General features: G+C 36.0%; 1 protein-coding gene across 5 annotated transcripts in view; it reads right to left on the bottom strand.

The window, feature by feature from the left end:
- Positions 1 to 17,972, bottom strand: part of Epha7 (EPH receptor A7) — a 152,506-nt gene that overhangs the window by 12,830 nt on the left and 121,704 nt on the right. Inside the window, exons 6-14 of one of the 5 annotated variants that reach the window (XM_050145458.1) lie at positions 16,355 to 16,479; positions 13,615 to 13,798; positions 9,368 to 9,476; positions 8,351 to 8,406; positions 4,030 to 4,155; positions 2,920 to 3,105; positions 2,216 to 2,277; positions 916 to 1,125; positions 93 to 242 (exon numbers count right to left, since the gene is read on the bottom strand). In XM_050145458.1, the coding sequence (XP_050001415.1) occupies positions 93 to 242; positions 916 to 1,125; positions 2,216 to 2,277; positions 2,920 to 3,105; positions 4,030 to 4,155; positions 8,351 to 8,406; positions 9,368 to 9,476; positions 13,615 to 13,798; positions 16,355 to 16,479 (1,208 nt within the window). Of the gene's footprint in view, positions 1 to 92; positions 243 to 915; positions 1,126 to 2,215; positions 2,278 to 2,919; positions 3,106 to 4,029; positions 4,156 to 4,191; positions 5,471 to 8,350; positions 8,407 to 9,367; positions 9,477 to 13,614; positions 13,799 to 16,354; positions 16,480 to 17,972 lie in introns of those variants that run through there. The other 4 variants (XM_050145459.1, XM_050145460.1, XM_050145461.1 and 1 more) reach the window with 4 other exon arrangements.

Below are 17,972 nucleotides of genomic sequence, written 5' to 3'. Positions count from 1 at the left end.
TTTATAGACATGTATTCCTAACGAGCCACCAACTATGTTTGCTAGAAGTGGATGTGGACATGTGAGTCTTATTCGTACAATGAGTCACCTACATCTTGATTCGACATGTCCCAGTAAGGTCGTTCTCCGTAAGACATTACTTCCCACATGACAATCCCATAGCTCCACACATCACTGGCTGAGGTGAATTTCCGGTATTGAATGGCTTCAGGTGCAGTCCACCTTACCGGAATTTTTCCTCCCTGTTATAAAGAGAGGTTGACACTTTAAATATGCACAGTATATCCATTAGAAGCACACCATAGCTATGTTAAGTATTTCCACATGAGCTGACAGCCCAGCTTCATCGGGTCTGTGAACCTTGAACTTCTCTGTACTCCAAGTTACCAATCTTTCTATTAGGCTCTCATTATGTGCTCATTTCTAAGGCAACTGTACTTAATGGACCTTGCGTGGTGTCACGGCAAGGGTCTAATGAATAGATAATGATGAATTAGACTACGCTGCCAGTAAACTCGAGTGAAAAATGGGGTATTCAAGTAAATTTTCACATAAGCCTTCCTGTCTGGTATCATAGAAGTTATGAGTTAGCATACTCATTCTTTTGAAACTTTTATTAAATATGATTATATCTGCTGTTGGGATAACAGGCTGGTAACTAGATATTGCTGAATGTAACTATATAATATTAGTTTAAATCCAGTGCTGTCAAACACCAGTGTAAGATGTGACGCTATCATTACTCTTTTCTGGGCTTATTATAGATTGCAATGATCATACCAAATCCCTCAGAGGAGAAACAATAAAAGCTGAGGTCAATTGGCATGTCCCCTGATATTTAGTTTTACATTAAGTTCTTCTTGCTTGCTTGGGCTATCTTAGGTATTAGAAGGACAATAATGGGTGTTTTCTTACAGTAGTTGTATAGACAGCTTCGGGATCATCCTCTATAACCCGGGACAGGCCAAAATCTGACACTTTACAAACAAGATTGCTGTTGACAAGAATGTTGCGAGCTGCAAGGTCCCTGTGAACATATCCCATATCGGCCAAATATCTCATTCCAGCCGCGATTCCTCTCAGCATTCCGACCAACTGAATGACTGTGAACTGCCCATCATGTTTCTGCAGGAAGACAAAATAAAAAGTCCTTTAAAGGGAACAAAATCACCAGAAAAAAAAAAGTATGCATGTTTGCAATTTACCATCATATAATAGGAAGCCTTAGTTAATTTACTGTGTAATATGAATAATTAGTGGAGAAAATAGCAGATGTTGGTTAAGATAATAGTCAATAATTTGATAGACTTACGGTGACACCTAGTTATTTCTATACATTTGTTATTTTCATGATAACTGACTATAATTGGCTAGAAGAAATAGCCCCTTGATTATTTGCAAAAATCTCAGCCAAGGCTAGGAGACAGAATGAACTCAAAAATAAAACCAAAAAATAAACCCTGATAGGTTAAGTGTTCCCTACATGCCAAAACATGCAAATAAAGAATCTAAGAATTCACAGAGCAAGGGATGCACATGTATTGTGTATTCTCTAAGTAGAAAACAAAACAAAAAACTGGTCAAATCGTGAATTAAAATAATGGAAAAAATTAGGAAAGAAAATGATTAGTAGTGGCTGATTTTACTTTCTTTCATCACTTTGGTTGTTGCTGGTAGCCACACAACTCTGAACAGCTACCCCACAACAGTATATGAGCTTGCAGTGCCCAGAGACCTTCCCAACCAAACTGGCTACCATTCAGTTCTAAACGGATACAGACTTACTCCGTGGAGGATGTAGGTTTGAAAATGTGGGTTTCCCCGGTGATACTTCAGAAAACTGGATACTGTACATATCACGGTGAAATGAAAGTTAGGATCCCTCTGATTTCTTTCCTCTGTGTGCGTGTATGTATGTATGTGTGTACATATATGTACACACACACACACACATATATATATATATGTATATATATATATGCACGCAAATAATACAGCTTTGGAAAATCCTCTATACTTCAAGTAACAATAATAACAAGTCATTTTATTAAATATTCTAATTTAGCGCAGTCTAGGATTGTTACTTTTCAAAGATAATTTTCTGATTTCACACACTTTACACATTTACACATTGTACTTCACGACAAAGTTCACCAACTTGCATCCCTCTCAAGCCCATCTCGAGGTGCATGGGAGAATGCACGGGGTAACTCACCCTGAGAAATGCATCCAGGGCTCCATTTTCCATGAACTCAATCACAATCATGACAGGCTTCCCTAATAATAAAACAAGCAAAAGGAGAAAATGGTATTTCACAACTTATGACCTATATTTAAGAATCTCTCATTCTTTCAAGCACATCCACAAAACAAAACAAAACAAAACAAAACAAAACAACAACAACAAAAAAAAACCCAAAAGACAAAACCAAACAACAACAACAACAAAAAGGTCACGGTCCTCTTAAGAGACGCTGATGGGGTCAGAAGGGCGTGTTTCTAGTCGCAGGGCTGAGCTCGGACAGACATGAAATGTGAATGTGTTCACAATGCACCAAGCTACAGACACACCCTGCCCTTTGCATTGCTAGCTTGTGAGCAACAAAAATTAAAGAAGTAAACAAGAACGTGAAACAATATAAAATGTAGAGAAGCCACATCACTTTTTATGGCCTTTGAAGATAAATACAAACATCAATCAGTCATCCTAGCCCTGAGATTCATTCTTCAAATCTATCCCGTGTTTACTTTGACAATATTCTGCTATAGCAGCAAAAGTAATTGCTCTTCATTAGTACACACCAATAAAAATCAGTTAGAAATGCAACAAGCTCACAATCTGATATTTAATCATATGTGCAAGGTCACTCATTTCCAGTGCATCCTATATAATAAATGAAGTGTATTTCTGGTGTCTACCTCTTGTAACAACCCCTTCCAAATGGACGACATTTGGGTGGTCAAACTGCCCCATGATGCTGGCTTCGCATAAGAAGTCCCTTCTTTGTTTTTCTGTGTAACCAGCTTTCAGGGTTTTTATGGCCACGGCAACATCTCTTTTCCCTGGAAGTTTCAAACGACCACTGCAAACTTCTCCAAATTCTCCTGAAGTAAAAAAGAAAAAGCAGACATGTTTTAATTGCGGAAATGGTTCATGCTTTCAAAGACAATGGATTAAAATATTTAAAATAAGTTTTAATTAATATAGCAATTTTTTTCTAAAAGTGCAGAGAAATGCCTTCAAATTGATGGGGAATTTTTATTTTCCATATGCAATGAAACAGTTTATGAAATGAAGGGAGAAACAAAACTAAAATTGGAGACACACTTTTGTTCAGTCACAGTAGTTAAGCTTCACTAAGTGTGTGTTCCATGGGCTGTCACTTCACAGGCTAACAAACTGCCTTTCAGAGTCAATCTTGAGGTCCTAAATATCTACTCTCTAAAACATCAGGGCACACTATCAAATTGCAACCACTGTTATTGCTTTTAAAAGCTAAGGAACAATAGCTATTAGAGATTTTTAAAATATGGAATTTATATGCATTACACTTCCTATATATAAGAACCTTGGGGTGAAAAAAAATTAAACTTTATAGTGTTGCCTTTAATGAATTTATGTACCATTTTCTACATGCATGTAAAGGGTACAATGGTAAATGGCTACAAATAAAAGAGAAAAAGGCAGTTTTAAAGATAGGAATGCATATTTCATCAAGACTCAAGAAAGTTCTGATGTTTAAAATTCTAAGCTATTCTCGTCAAACAGCAGGAGTGACTACGAAGTAGCTAATAGCACAGCATTTTAAGAACGCAGTTGAAATCACATATATCCAGACTCTACAACATGCTCTCTTTCCATTTCTGTTTTAAGGTTTCATAAACAAGTATAGCCTCATTGCTTCCAATCGTTCAGGTAAATGTAAGCGTTCTACACTTGAAGTATAATTATTTGGCTGTCATTATGATCTATGACTTTCGATCTTGGCTAAAGAGAACAGCTGAATAAGGAAGCCACAACAGCCTTACCTGCACCAATCACACGCTCAATTTTAATACAGGAGGCATCTAGCTCCTTGGCGAATTGATGGACAGCTCTATTTGGGTCCTCATAGGTTTCAGGGTCAATGTAGGTTTTGGTGCCTGGAAATTTAACTGTAATGATGTAAGAAAGCATGACTGTGATGAAGCAAAGCACTTATTGTGCAGTCAGCCCAGGACTGTCATTATGCAGAGTGCTCCTTGGAACAGTGACCTTGCTTCCACATCACCTCATTCACAGCAGTTTTAACAGACTACTCCCGTCTGCTGGCGTCTAGGTATTATCTGCAAGCGTCTATAGGTAGCATAGGATCCAACTCATAGGTTACTAACTGAATTGCTTTTCCAGTAAATCAACCAAAGGCATCCACCGAAATTTCTGACGTGCCTGTGCCTATCGGATCGGAGATTTGATTAAACTCAGAGAGCCATCGTAGCCCACTTCAAGCCATACCGAGAGTTGGAATGGGCTTGAAAACACATCGATAAACCTATCCATCCATCAATCCATCCATCAAATTAATACACCGGGGAAATAAGACATTTCATGTACAGATAGACCACTACGCTGACAGCAATATTAAAAAACATTTAGACATATTACTTCTTCTTTGATTTATTTTTAAAGACCAACCACTGTTGACATATACATAAAATTAGTACAAGATATGAGGGGCTGCTATCACAAAATCAAAGAGAAATATTCAAAAGACATCATTTAATATTCACCTTGAGGGTAATAGAAGCTGGATATACAAAGTGCAGAGTAAATTAGAAAATTTACAATATTCCTGGGATCTGTTACCAAGTATGACAGTGATTTGAAAGAGAAATGATTTATATGAACTTTTCATTATAAGGCTTTGGAAGATCTTAGCTAATACGAAGAGGTAGCCAGTATGCCTCACAAAAGGTAGTCAAAATTCAAACAACATAGTATCATCTTAAAAGTTAAAATCTTTCAATGCACCTAGGAGCATGCAGGTAACAGATAATGCCAAGTCAACTTTATATCAAATTCAGTTACAATAAAGTATTCCAAATCTATTCGTTTGGTTCAAGACAAAGATAGGTAGGCATATTTGGTTATATTAATGCAATGAAGAAAATTACACTATATCCTTACAAAGTCTTTATTATTTTTTTAACAAAGCCACCAAACAATCTTTCCATTGAATCCTTCTACTCTCAGAACAACGTCTTTATATAATACACTGCAGCCTAACTGTGCTTATGTCGTAACATTAGATCAAGATCAGATTCAAAAAATGAACATATAACAACGAAATAAGCGGAATGTAGAAAGGGAAATTGGGGTTTAAAAATCTTGATTTATTCTGCTGTAGTTGATTGTTTATCCAAAATTGATTGTCTTAAACAATTATTGTTGCAGTTTATAAAACTGACAGATGCTCATTTGTTACTAAAGCTGAACATGAAAAAAAAAACACAAGAAGAAAAGAGAGAGAGGGGATAGAAAGAGAAAAAAGAGGAGTACAGGGAAGAGGGGAAAAGAGAGAGAGAGAAGGGAAGAAAACAATAGGTTAACCTCCTAGGTTGTCAGGCAGGTGGAGAAAGAGCCATCTTCTCCCTTTTTATTCTCTCTCTCTTTCTTTCATTTTATTGTTTGTTTTTGTTTTTGATAAGGAAACTAGATCGGAAGTAGCCTTCTGCATCTCAACCGGTCTCTGACGGTTCTTTATTCAAGCTGTCATAAAACATTTTGACAGGCCAAAGCTGTTTTGGCATAAGAACATGAAATACTACCCAGCTTGGATCCTAAGACATTGTTAGAAGAAACGGTAGGAGGAAACAAAATGTAAATAGGAACTGCTTCACTAAACTCCTCCATCGTATTTATATCTTAAGATGTGAGACTTCGGACCCTGGGGAGCCAGGGCACCTGCTACAAATGAATATATTAAATATCCTGTTAAAATCAGGGACAGTTAAGTGGTTGCTTCCAAGTTCCTGTAAAAATCAAATCTGGTGTTCTCTGCACCTGCGAAGACTGCCCATGTGCTAAGGAAGTAAAAGGACACCAGTGTGTAAACAGCTAAGTCTTTTAGATAAAGCCATAAAGTGAGATCCAGGGCCTGGCTCAAATGGAATGATAGGATACCAAAGGAAAAAGGATGTCAAAACTACACAGTGTTCAATAGGACAGAGCAGCTAAGCACACTTTACTGTTTCATTGTTCATTTAAAAGTGTATTGTCTAAATTAAAGGAAAATTTCTGAATATTCCAGTCTATTGCTTTGTCCAGTCTGAGAGTGTGTTTGTATGTATGAATGTGTGTTTGTGTATGTGTTCTGATATATCACTTACATTTCTCATTAATGATAAATGTCTCAAGATCCCTACAGATATTTTGCCAGAAATGGAATGTGTTTATAGACAACAAGTTCATCTTGTCTACATAAAGAAGTAAAACATTCCATCCCGAATACTTCTGATTAAATACTAAATTAAAATGTGGAAAAGGTGAATGGATTCAAAATATTAAAACCGAATGATGACAGTCAAACATAAAGCTATACAACAAGTTTTGGGTGAGTTGTGTTTCTGTTTAAAGTTGGCATCATGCTGTAGGTTAAAAGCAAACAAACTAGCATATATCTGATAATCTCAGAACGTGTTAGATAAATCAAATAGAAGAGTGAAAAGTGACATATTGGTAATCGGATATTAAGTAACAGCACCAATAAGTTATGCACGTGTGGGTATAACCAGAAAGTCCAGAAATCTCCAGGTCTTATATTTTCATTTTGTACATGTTTTACAATACAAATCAAACTTTAGGGCCATGGATTTCAATGGTTTCTTCCTTGTTTTGGCAGTCTTATGTATTTATTTTCCTATCCCAAAGGAGGGGGAAAAACGTACTTTCCCTCTCCTCGACCTATAAACTGGCTATGTGATTCTCATTAATGATGCCTTTTTTACAGGGAACATACTGGCAAATTAGTCAAAGGACCAGAGTGAGGAAACAGAACCAAATGGAGGCAGGTGGACTCAAGGTATGTAAGGTTTGAACTGCAGATGATCTGGGATGTCAACTTAAAGAGAATGCATATACAATATATATCCAGAAAAAGGCCCGGGACAACCCAGGGCCTAGGAAGGGTTTCATAAAAATGAGAGAACTTGAAGCTGAAGTCTTGTGATGAAGTCATCTCTCCTTTCATTTTAGTAATTGTGGAGAACATGCCTTCCTGGCTTCTGTGCTAGCATTTTACAGAGTTTCACATTCAATTTGGGTCACTGCTAGGCAAAGCCACCTCTTTAAAAGAAGTTAAAGCCAAAGTGACTGTTGCTCCAACAACGTATAGGACAAATATTGAGTAAAGTGTAATTTCAATTTGAGCCACACATTTCTGATTGAGCATTGTTTTTCTCAAGAATTATGAGGACATTTAAAAATGATCAAAAATTCCTGAGTGCCAATTGGACACTCTTAACACTTTAGAATTGGTGCATCATAGTATCCTCTTAGACACTATAAGAAAAATATGGCTAGTTATATAATAAGCAACTATTTCATCATTTTCGGGAATTTTATGTATTACAAATGTCATAGGAGGTTTAGCAAAAAAAAAAAAATAAAAAATAAAAATACTTGGTTTCTATATCTCCAAGTCTTAAAACTAGGAATAATATGCTTAATTAAGAATGTCGTTAATTCTAGAATGGAAATAATATGATTCTTAGGCTTTTATTCACCTTTATAATGAACTAACATTTATTCTCAAAGCCCTTATTTCCATTTGCCATTCATTCATTTTGCAACAAAAATAATGTTTTCCCCCTATTTTCCTTGGATTTATAGTCCTCCTTCAGAATTGATTTTCTAACAAGAGCTTTTAAAAACGAAGTAGCTCACATTCCTAGAAAAGTGTCAGAGGATTAGAGCCTGGCATTAGACTATTTGTTTTCTAGGAAATATATCTTAGTGATCATTAGTCTCCTGGGCTCTGTGATTCTTGGGAGCAGAACTCGCTGGATGGAAGAAAGGGCCCACCCTGCCTTCAAATGACACTCCCCACTAGAAAACGTTTGCTCTGCATTTAATAGTTGACTGCTGTAGTGATGACAACATCTGGGCAGGGTTTGCTAAAGGCAAAAATTGTGACGTGAAAGAGGCTCAATATTCTGAAAGTCTGTGACATTTCTGAACAGATTTACGTTTTGAGCTCATTACAGAATTTCAAGCATGATGCGTTAGGGATTATTCACTCATGCCCTTAGAAACAATCAGATTTCTGCTCAAACTGGGGTATACTGAAAGAAAGAAAAGCCAAACACTTACAATGAAAGTAGAGTTCTTCATCCCCTTCTTGGTCAGCCTTGCTATAACCACAGTGCCTTTGGGGGAAAAAGGAAATTTGTGGCAAGTTTATTGGATGATCTTGCTTCATAGATTAGCATGCAGCATCAGGAGCAATGCCATGTAGCAACATGCTAGCTAGAGATATAAACAAATATACATTTGTCCACAGTGCTGAACCACTGGGTAATAATGTGTCAATGCACATGATCAAAATATGCACAGGAAATGGATTCTTTGTGTAAGACTAGAAAACTTAAAGTTTTGTGGTGTTAGATTTATCAATTAGCATCTGCCTTTATATTTTTACGGGAACATCTCAAAAATCTTTCTTTTTTTTTTGTTTTTTGTTTTTTTGAGACAGGGTTTCTCTGTAGCTTTGGTGCCTATCCCGGAACTAGCTCTTGTAGACCAGGCTAGCTTCAAACTCCCAGAGATCCGCCTGCCTCTGCCTCCCCGAGTGCTGGGATTAAAGGCGTGCGCCACCACCACCCGGCTCATCTCAAAAATCTTAAATGATTTTCACAAATGTTGAAAAAACAACTAAAAGAATTAACTTCTCCTTAAGGTTCTTCTGCATTTATTATGAAAAGTACCTGAAGGTAACCAATACACATTCATCTAATATTAATTATGACACTCCTTAACCTTAAACTGAGGAAGAGATCAAATTTATAGTGTACTTTGATTTGGGGAGCACGAAAAATGCACCAACTAATATATCAGAAAAGAAGTATTCACATTTGCCAACAAGATTCTAATAGAATAAGTATAATGGGTTGGCACTTTTGGGTAATCAACATATTTTATGTCAAATGCACAAAGAATGTAAGTGAGGCAGTGGCACATGGGAAGGAGAGAAAAGCAAATCTCTGAGTTCAAGGCCAGCTTGGTCTACAGAGTGAGTTTCAGAACACCCAGGGCTACACAATGATACCCTGTCTTGGAAAACCAAACAAAACCAAGCAAACAAACAAAACCTAGAATTCTACGCTCTACCTTCTTCCAATGATGAAGCCGAACACCATGAACACCAAGATGATGGTCCCTGCTACAGCCACCACAGCGATTATGATAACAGGATTCTGCTCACTGGAGACTGCTGTTGCTGCAAACAGAGGACAGATGTTCAGAAACACGTACTGCTGGGAGAAACACGCGAGGCTGAATATGCAACAATCCAGATCATTTTCCTTACTTCCAATTTCAAATGAATTCGTTTTAATTAACAGTGCACATTTAAATTTAAATAAACAGTTATTTGTGCATTTTAAGGACGGGGCAAGATTAGACAGAAGATGCTATATTTATGAAAAGTAAACTTTCCAACTTTAAGAATGTCTTACAATTATTGAATTGTAGTCTTCCAGTTACATACTAATAACTCCTCTAAGATGATTAAAGGAACTCAGTTGTACGTTTTACAATATCTACATGGATAAGTCCATGAGTCATGTCCTCTTAAGCAGTTTGGGATTTAAGAAACCTAAGCTTCAAAAAAAAAAATAAGAGCTTATCACTTCCGGTTCTATATCGGTTGGTGTATGTTCTCCACGGGATATTTTCATAACCAGCATAGATGGATAGATTCAATCAGTAAACATGATATACAATGAAAATGTACACACAAAAATTACTCGGTTGTATTATATATAAAGTCAAATCCATATAGTCTAGCTACTTCTAGAACAATCAACAACTAGAGTCTTTAATACCAGGCATGATGGAAAATATCTTTCTTGCTGGTGGCAAGGGACTGAGTCTCTAGAGCATAAAGTTTGACCTAAGCAGTACTAGCTTTCCTCAGCCAGCAGTCCCCACTCCTAAGTCAAACTGGACTTTGTCAAATTTATCCTTGTCCTCTTCCTTTGACAACTTTTCCTTACCTTTGTAGCCTATACTAAGGAGATATCTCCTATATTATACAGAAAAGCTATAAAGATATCTAGTCAGGTAGTTCCTGAACACATGTATTGCATACTCTTCTTAATTTGTCACCTGGCAATTGGTCTCTAGAGATAAGTGAATTCAGGAAAATTTTTTTTTAAAGGTAAATAACCTTTAAGTGTTAAGTCTGAGTTACAGCCTAGTAGACATATGATTAAGAAAGCACGACTTTCATTTTCATTATTATTATCATTAATTATTATTATTATTATTATTGTATATGTGTGTGTATCTGGCTTTTTACATATACAGAGAAGATTCAGAATGGGGGTAATTATCATGAGAAAGGAAACAATTACACACTCAAGGGTAGAAATGCTTTGCACTGAGAAGTCCCAAGAGGTCAATTCTCTGACAAGAAATTCTTCCCTTAGCTTCAGAAACCAGTGTTCCAGTGGAAACACTGAGCTCAAATGAAAGGTGAATCAACATTCATGAATGTTTATTTACATGTGGGTACTTAATGTTAAACTTTAAGCTTTCAATAGTTGACTTATATTAATAATATTTTCATCTATGTCAAGGGGAGAAAAACTCAGAAGTAACGACTTGCGGCCATAACCTGAAGATCACTTTTAAAAACTGCAAAGATTGTAGGTGTTCTAAGCAGAAGCGGAGTTGGGAATGCAGGTGATATGGGATAGTCTGCTAATTTCTGTTTACAGTGCCTAAGGGACCTCTTCTAGGGACAATCTTCCCTCCTGCCTCGCTTCTGAGCATAGTTACATCACCATTTCTTGGGTGGTAATGCTGCATCTTGTAATCTTCCATAGTTAACCATATGGCCAGAATTCATGAAGTTGGCACACGTTTTGCCTAAGCTTAGACTGAGGACACATCTCCGTGTGTACCTAGTTCTTAGAGCATCACGCGTGCTGAGTCTGCAGATCTCAAAGGGAGAAGTTTAGGCATCCCTAGGAGTCCTCAAGAGCTTTCCAGGGAATCAGGACGACCAATATTATTGACTCATATTACAAACATATTTTTTTCTCTTTACAGTTTCACTTCTTTATAAATGCAGTATCAAGTTTTCCAGAAGCTCCAAGACCTAATGGCATCACGCTAATGGCTAAACGAGGGGAGACTAGTAATATGTGTTTTATCATAAAGAAAACCTCTGATGGGTTTTCAATATTCTGAAGAGTAAAAAAAAAATGTTTCTGGGAGAAAATTGTTGAGAATAGTTTAGTTACATAATAAGACAATTAGAAACTTCTCAAACTATGCACTATCCATAATACTTAGTGTGTATAAATTTAATTTGGGTACTACTATCCCAGCATTTAGAGAAAGAGGAGTGCACTCAGAACCACACATACGGATATCACAAGGTAAGACTCCAGACTTCTAACACCTGTATCTGATTTGTCCTGATAACCTAGATGGTGTTGGGATGCTCTAGTCATTTCGTTCATTATTCTGATAACCTAGCCTATGTTGCTGTGACCGAGTCATTTCTTATTCATTGAGTGCTTTCTATGCACTAACCACTACAGTAGGCATTGGCAAGTCAATGGTTAAATAAATTTAAAAATATATGACTGATTCTTTCATTAATTTTACATCTAAGTAGAAGATAGTCTAATAATAATAATTACAATGTGGTTTCCAATATAAAATACCATTTCAACATTAATTTCATGTGACCGCTCAGGATCTGACACTTCACCTTAGTTTTGAACTCTACTTCCTTTTGGAATAGTGAAAATATTTATGAACATTCAAATCCAATAAATAAAGGGTTTGTCCATGTTTACAACGTCAGAACGGAACAGAGATTCGTTTTTAAAGTTTTCAAAACTAAAGACTATATAACAAACCTTGAAGTGTTTCATTGCGTTAAAAAGTATGGGGTGAAGTTAGGAAAATGTCGCCAGTTGGTAACTATGGAGATACACCTCAATACTAAACCACTTTTTGGATTCAGTGTTGAAATACCTACTTCAATTGCTTTAGTAGCTTCTTGGGAGCTGTTAAACATAGATATCCTTATCTTTTGTCTTACATATTTCACAATTAATAATATTGATAAAAGAAGGGCATTCATCCCATTTAGCACCTTGTGGCAACATTTTTCAACTCATATTTTACATGTACAATTCTAAGCAAATAATGGAAATTTCAGATTTATTTCATATGTATTTTTGTTGTTCACTTAAAAAGATAACAGTATTTTTTAAAAAAAGATTTTAGCTAACAAATTGACCAAACTTCAGTTAATGCCAAGAATATTTGTCAATTTAGTCTAGCACTTAAAAGAACTATAAGGCTTTTCTGAAGTCAAAATAGTTCTGATCAAAGCTTCATTACTTTAAATACTTTTGAAAAGTGAAAAAAGAAAGTAATATAATGCATCTCTAATCACTTTTATTTAAAATCTTATGTGAACACTACTAGAATGTCAACCGAAAACAGAAAAAAAGCTACTGGGTAAATGTTGTGTCCCAGCAGTCCCATCAGGAGGAATCAAAAGCTCTCAAATGTGGAAATATTCTGAGGTCTTAGGCCAGCTGAAGAGTGACCAGAAGCAGAATTCACTGTGCCCTGAGCACAGTCTGTGAGGAAAGAAATCTCATGATGTAACTATATGTATGTTATATTCAACACAGTCATATATTTTAAATACAAATTTATTTTACATTGCAAAATATAAACACTTGTTAAAAGGGCTTAAAACATATTGATTATGTTCTATTTTCAGGCTGAGTCGTGAGTTCCAGGAAGTTCATTTATATTTCATATGTATTTAAGATTCTCTGGCAAAACTGAACCAATTCAGAACAAAGCAGGGGGCAGGGGAGAAAAGTCAAAATAAAAGAAATGCAGTTCAGGGTTCTTTCTGAATCCGCAATGGTAGTAGCACAGAGCTTTGGTTAACTTAAAATCATGAATAGCATAACTATTATCCACCCAGTTACCCTTTAGATTTCTTTACAGAAATCTATTAGATGCACATAATTTGAGTTAGAATACTCTGAGTTCTACAAAAAACTGTGTCAACACCAGACTGAACGACCAACATGCGTTTCTGATTTCACTTTTAATATATTAATACAGTATGCATTTAAAAGACCGATATCATAAAGTTTAGATATAAAGAGAATATTTAGTAATTATTTTCCTGAATGACCTTTATAATGGAACACTTATATTCATATATATATCCATTTATAGGTATAAAAATTATTTTTTATGTAAAATCACTACCCTCAATAGTAAAAAAGACAAAACAAAAACAAAAACAAAAAAGCCAAATGACAGTTATAAATTGAAGAATCTGAACCAAAGATGGTAATTACCTTCAAACATTTTACCTGTAGCTTCCTCTAGTGTGGCAACATCAAGTCTGGGGCTGTAATTTCCATAACCTGCAGCAGTGAAAGCTCGGATCTGAAAAACATACACTGTTCCCGGCTTCAGATTATTAATGGAGGCTGAGGTGGACTTGGTTTTCAGTGTTGAGTAGGTCCTTTCTCTTTGATCCTGCAATGATATTTACAGGGCAAATTGATTCGATAGTTGATTCTGGTAATTAATTTTGATTTCCTGTATTGCTATTGTTTAATTGGCCCTACATTCTACCTCCTGCAATACTGTAATACTAACTGTATCTAAGATCACATAAAATGCAATGAAAAACATGCCTTTGGTGTATACATTTCTAAAAGAAATAACTTCTTTAAAATGATCACACTGTTTGGGCTTTGGCTGTGTTGGGACAGGAAACAGTGTCTACAACTTTTTAGTCACATTTCTCTATTAACCAAAATACAAGTACATCTGATCAATGTCTAATTTAGTAGAGAACTTCACGTAGCTGCATGGTTCTTGGAACTACTTTCTGAGTAAACAAAATTTATGTGCCAAAAATCAAGCATGCTACTAAATCAAGAAATTCAGCTAAATATTGCAACCACACTGATACATCAGTTACATTCAGTAGAAAAGGAAGAAAACTAATTTCTAATTACAACTTACAGCCTGAGAGTAAAATATGTGAGTTATGGTTGTGGTTTGACATTATTTTAAATTTAACTTTACTTACTTTTCAAATATAAATACTAAGGCTTGCAAAATTCATTAAAGCAATAGCTTATATTTTTTCCATTTTGTAAAATTTCACAAATGTTAGGCATATTATATATATATATATTATATGCGGAATTTTACATATATGTGGGATAAGCTTAAGAATTAATTAAATATGAAATTTCAGGCACATAAAAACTCATCAAATGATATTTAAAAGTATAATCCATAAGTTTTTATTGACATGACTTTCTTAATCCATTTATGAACACAAGTTGAAAAAGTTATACTTGTTTAACTACAAATTTGGGAGTAGTTTTTGGTTTTCTTCTGCAAGTACCAGTGTCAGAATTATCTACTGAATACTGAGAATATCACCTTGATTTATTTACCTTTACACTAATGCTTCTAAAAGTGGAAATAAAGACTTGGGGTTGATTCATGACAGCAATCACTATAATCATTTATAAAAATTATCGTGGGTATTATAGATGTAATCATAGGTACCTGATGTATAGCCTGAACAGAACTAGAAAGAACTCATAGTCAGTGAGCAACAAACACAGATCTTGTGTCTTCACACTGCAAAGCTCACTGCTCCGGTACTACATTCCAATAACTGCCTATTTTACATGTTACCGGCTGTAAATGCATTCTCTTTCTGTCATGCAAATAAAGCCCAGCAATTTGAATGCAGTTATTTCCCAGTAAAGATTTGCAAAAGATTGTGAATTTCCTGTGAGAAACTCTGCCACCTTGTACTGCAAAATGCGCTTTATTGACTTTAAAATCTGCCAATTTCTAGAAGGGCCATAACAATTAGGGATTACAGCGGAAACAGATATTACAAAAGCAGCGTTAAAAACAATGATCCCCGTTAAGCACATTTGATTGGAAAAGAAATGTATTTTCGGCACAAAGCTGAGGCATAAAAATGCAACTGAGGCCAAGAAGAAAATGAATCTGAATGAAAATAGTAAGGCAAATTATTTCAAATGTGAACACTGACATCTATTTTAAGATGTCTTTGTTTCTCCTCACTGGGGAAGGAGGGGTTTGCCAATGAATTATACAGATTTCAATGAAGTCAACTCAGTCCCAAATTTTGCCAAAATCTTAGGACTTTATTTTCATAATCATGTCTAAATAGTGAAGTAGTTCTAAGTATTGGAGCATTCACCTAACTCAGTTAAATTGATAAAGTATGATTTATTACAATTAGAGTCATAATACCAAATATTGGTAGGTTCAGTGTTTTAAATTTTGAGAGATTTGTGTGTGTGTGTTTGTGTGTGTGTGTGTGTGTGTGTGTGTGTGTGTGGTGGGACTCAGAGAACTGTTTGTGAATAGACCTCATATTTTGTTTCCTCTCTAAATAAGCAACTGCTGAACATATTTATATAGACAGATATTTCTTATCAATAATAATTGGTCATTCTAAGGAGAGACTAGGATCAATACATGAGTTTTAGAGAGTACTTTCCATAGGAAAAAGAGGCATGCAATGTAACCATCTTGTACGAATGCTATAACTTTCAGAGAGAATTTAAAAACTGAAATAGCATCTTCCTAATTTTCGTGCTGAAAGACATTATAAACATGTTATACAAAATATCATTAGCTATGATGACAGTATTTGAAGACATCGATCCTATGAAAACCTTAATTTAAAGTGTCATTACACGCACAAATACACTGAAAGGAACACTTTTCAAAATATATTGGATTGATTAGCTTCTGTGCCATTAAAGCATCCTATATCTAACTATCATATTAAAAAACTGAAAAAAATATACTACCAATACTCTCACTCGTATGACACAGGAAGCTACTATAAAGAGATCTTGATTGTCATCGTGAAGCAGAGGTGGTGGGGGTGGGTATTAAGCACAGCCAATGGTAAACATGAATTCTGGAATGGCCCCACATAGTAGTGAAATGACCAGCAGTAGCGGGCAGTGCCAGGGATGGCATCGGGTGCCGTTCACACCGCAGTTCTCTCCCACTTACTTTCTCGTAATACTTGATCTCATATTCGGTGATGACTCCATTGGGATGCTCTGGTTCCTGCCAGGAAAGCTCCACACTCCGCTGCAGCACCCGCTCCTTCATTACTCCACTCACTTGCGAGGGAGCTGTTTGGACAAGAGGTGTCAGTAAACAATGAGGGAAATTCACTGGGTGCCTCACATCCAGTGTCACAACTGATCGGTCCCATGCTGTGCCAGTTTCATTAAAGGTAAAAGAAAGCACCTTTTCATAGCTCACAATTCAAAAGCTAATGAATATTCAAACAGGACCTTATTACTGCTCATAAACCTTAATAGAAATTTAAATTAAAGTGCAAACAGCAGAAGATAGCATTGTTCGAGTTGGTGAAAAATGGAAATGACGGGGCTGAGAATGACAATTAAGCAAATGAATGCTAATTAAGGCTAGAAAATATGATTTCTGATTAATCTCCAGTGATAAACTGAGTCCAAATATTTATTTTACATAGAACAGAAATACAGTTTTCAAAAGAAATAAAATATCTAAATACTGTAGAGAAAAAAGTTCATGAAATAGATGAACACTTTTCAGTTAAAGGGTACACACTTTAAAATGCTGTTTTCACTTGTGTATGTGCTTGCATATATGCGACTGTCCCAGTGTATAGATTCCCAAAGAATGCCAATTAACTTTGGCGAAAAGTTTTACAATTCATTAGGAGACGATTCATGAAAATCTTTGAGCTTCTCCCATGCCAAGCTGGGCATGACATAGCCTCGGCTTTACAGTCTGGAAGATGTAAAGCACACATAGTAACCCAGGCTCTAAGAGCTTCAGGCGGGGCAGTTCAAAGCTAAAGTCTTGCTTTCTCTTTCTATGCTGACAATAGTATGCGTAGAGTTCCTGCATTATAATTAGTGGCATATCCTCTTTCTTGTAGCTAAGGCTTTGGAATTCAGTAAGCTAATTTGCTCTGTCCAATTTGCTTGGTGATGACTAACTAGTCGGCTACTCTGCCTAAGTGAGTAGCCGCACCGACTTGGCTGAGTTTCAGTGGGGTCATTATGTTTCATGTATCATGGTCTATCTCATTCCATAAAATACTTTCAGGCTGTTCATTTAATTTTCAGATGTCCAAAATTGTTAATAATCCCGCTGACAGAAAAGCAATTATATGGGACCAAAGCCATTTAAACAAATTTCAGATGTTTATCCCTTTGGCTTTATTTTGTTTCTTCTACTTCTTAGTTCTTTCTTGTATCAAAGTCCAGAAAACTTATTTTTCACATCTTCCTTGCTTTGCAGTTTTGAAGGAACGGCAGGGAAGATTCATGATGCCATTGCCTCCCACACTACTAACAAAGAATAACCTAGGCAGATCAAGATTTCTTTTGAAGGGAATTTCAGGTGAAGTTCTCAGTGTACTATGCTTACAGGTAAATGCATATGTGGTACATTAGCAATGAAGCAGATCTGCAGTAGGAAATCATTTTCAGCAACTTTTATGCCTTCACAGCAGCTGTGCAAACTGATCTCTAGACTCATGAAGACCCTGCTTAGCCCAGCTCACAGACAGATATGTTAGGGATCTCCATAGCCTTGGGAAGTGTCAACTCCAACCAACAGTAAGGTGACA

Source organism: Alexandromys fortis, unplaced genomic scaffold, assembly GCF_014885135.2.
Source record: "Alexandromys fortis isolate MF-2015 unplaced genomic scaffold, M_Fortis_MF-2015_v1.1 scaffold_2_26212498_36691700, whole genome shotgun sequence".
Classification (NCBI taxonomy): Eukaryota; Metazoa; Chordata; class Mammalia; order Rodentia; family Cricetidae; genus Alexandromys; species Alexandromys fortis.
The sequence above is the reverse complement of the archived record's forward strand: the minus strand, read 5'-3'. Positions and strand labels throughout refer to the sequence as shown.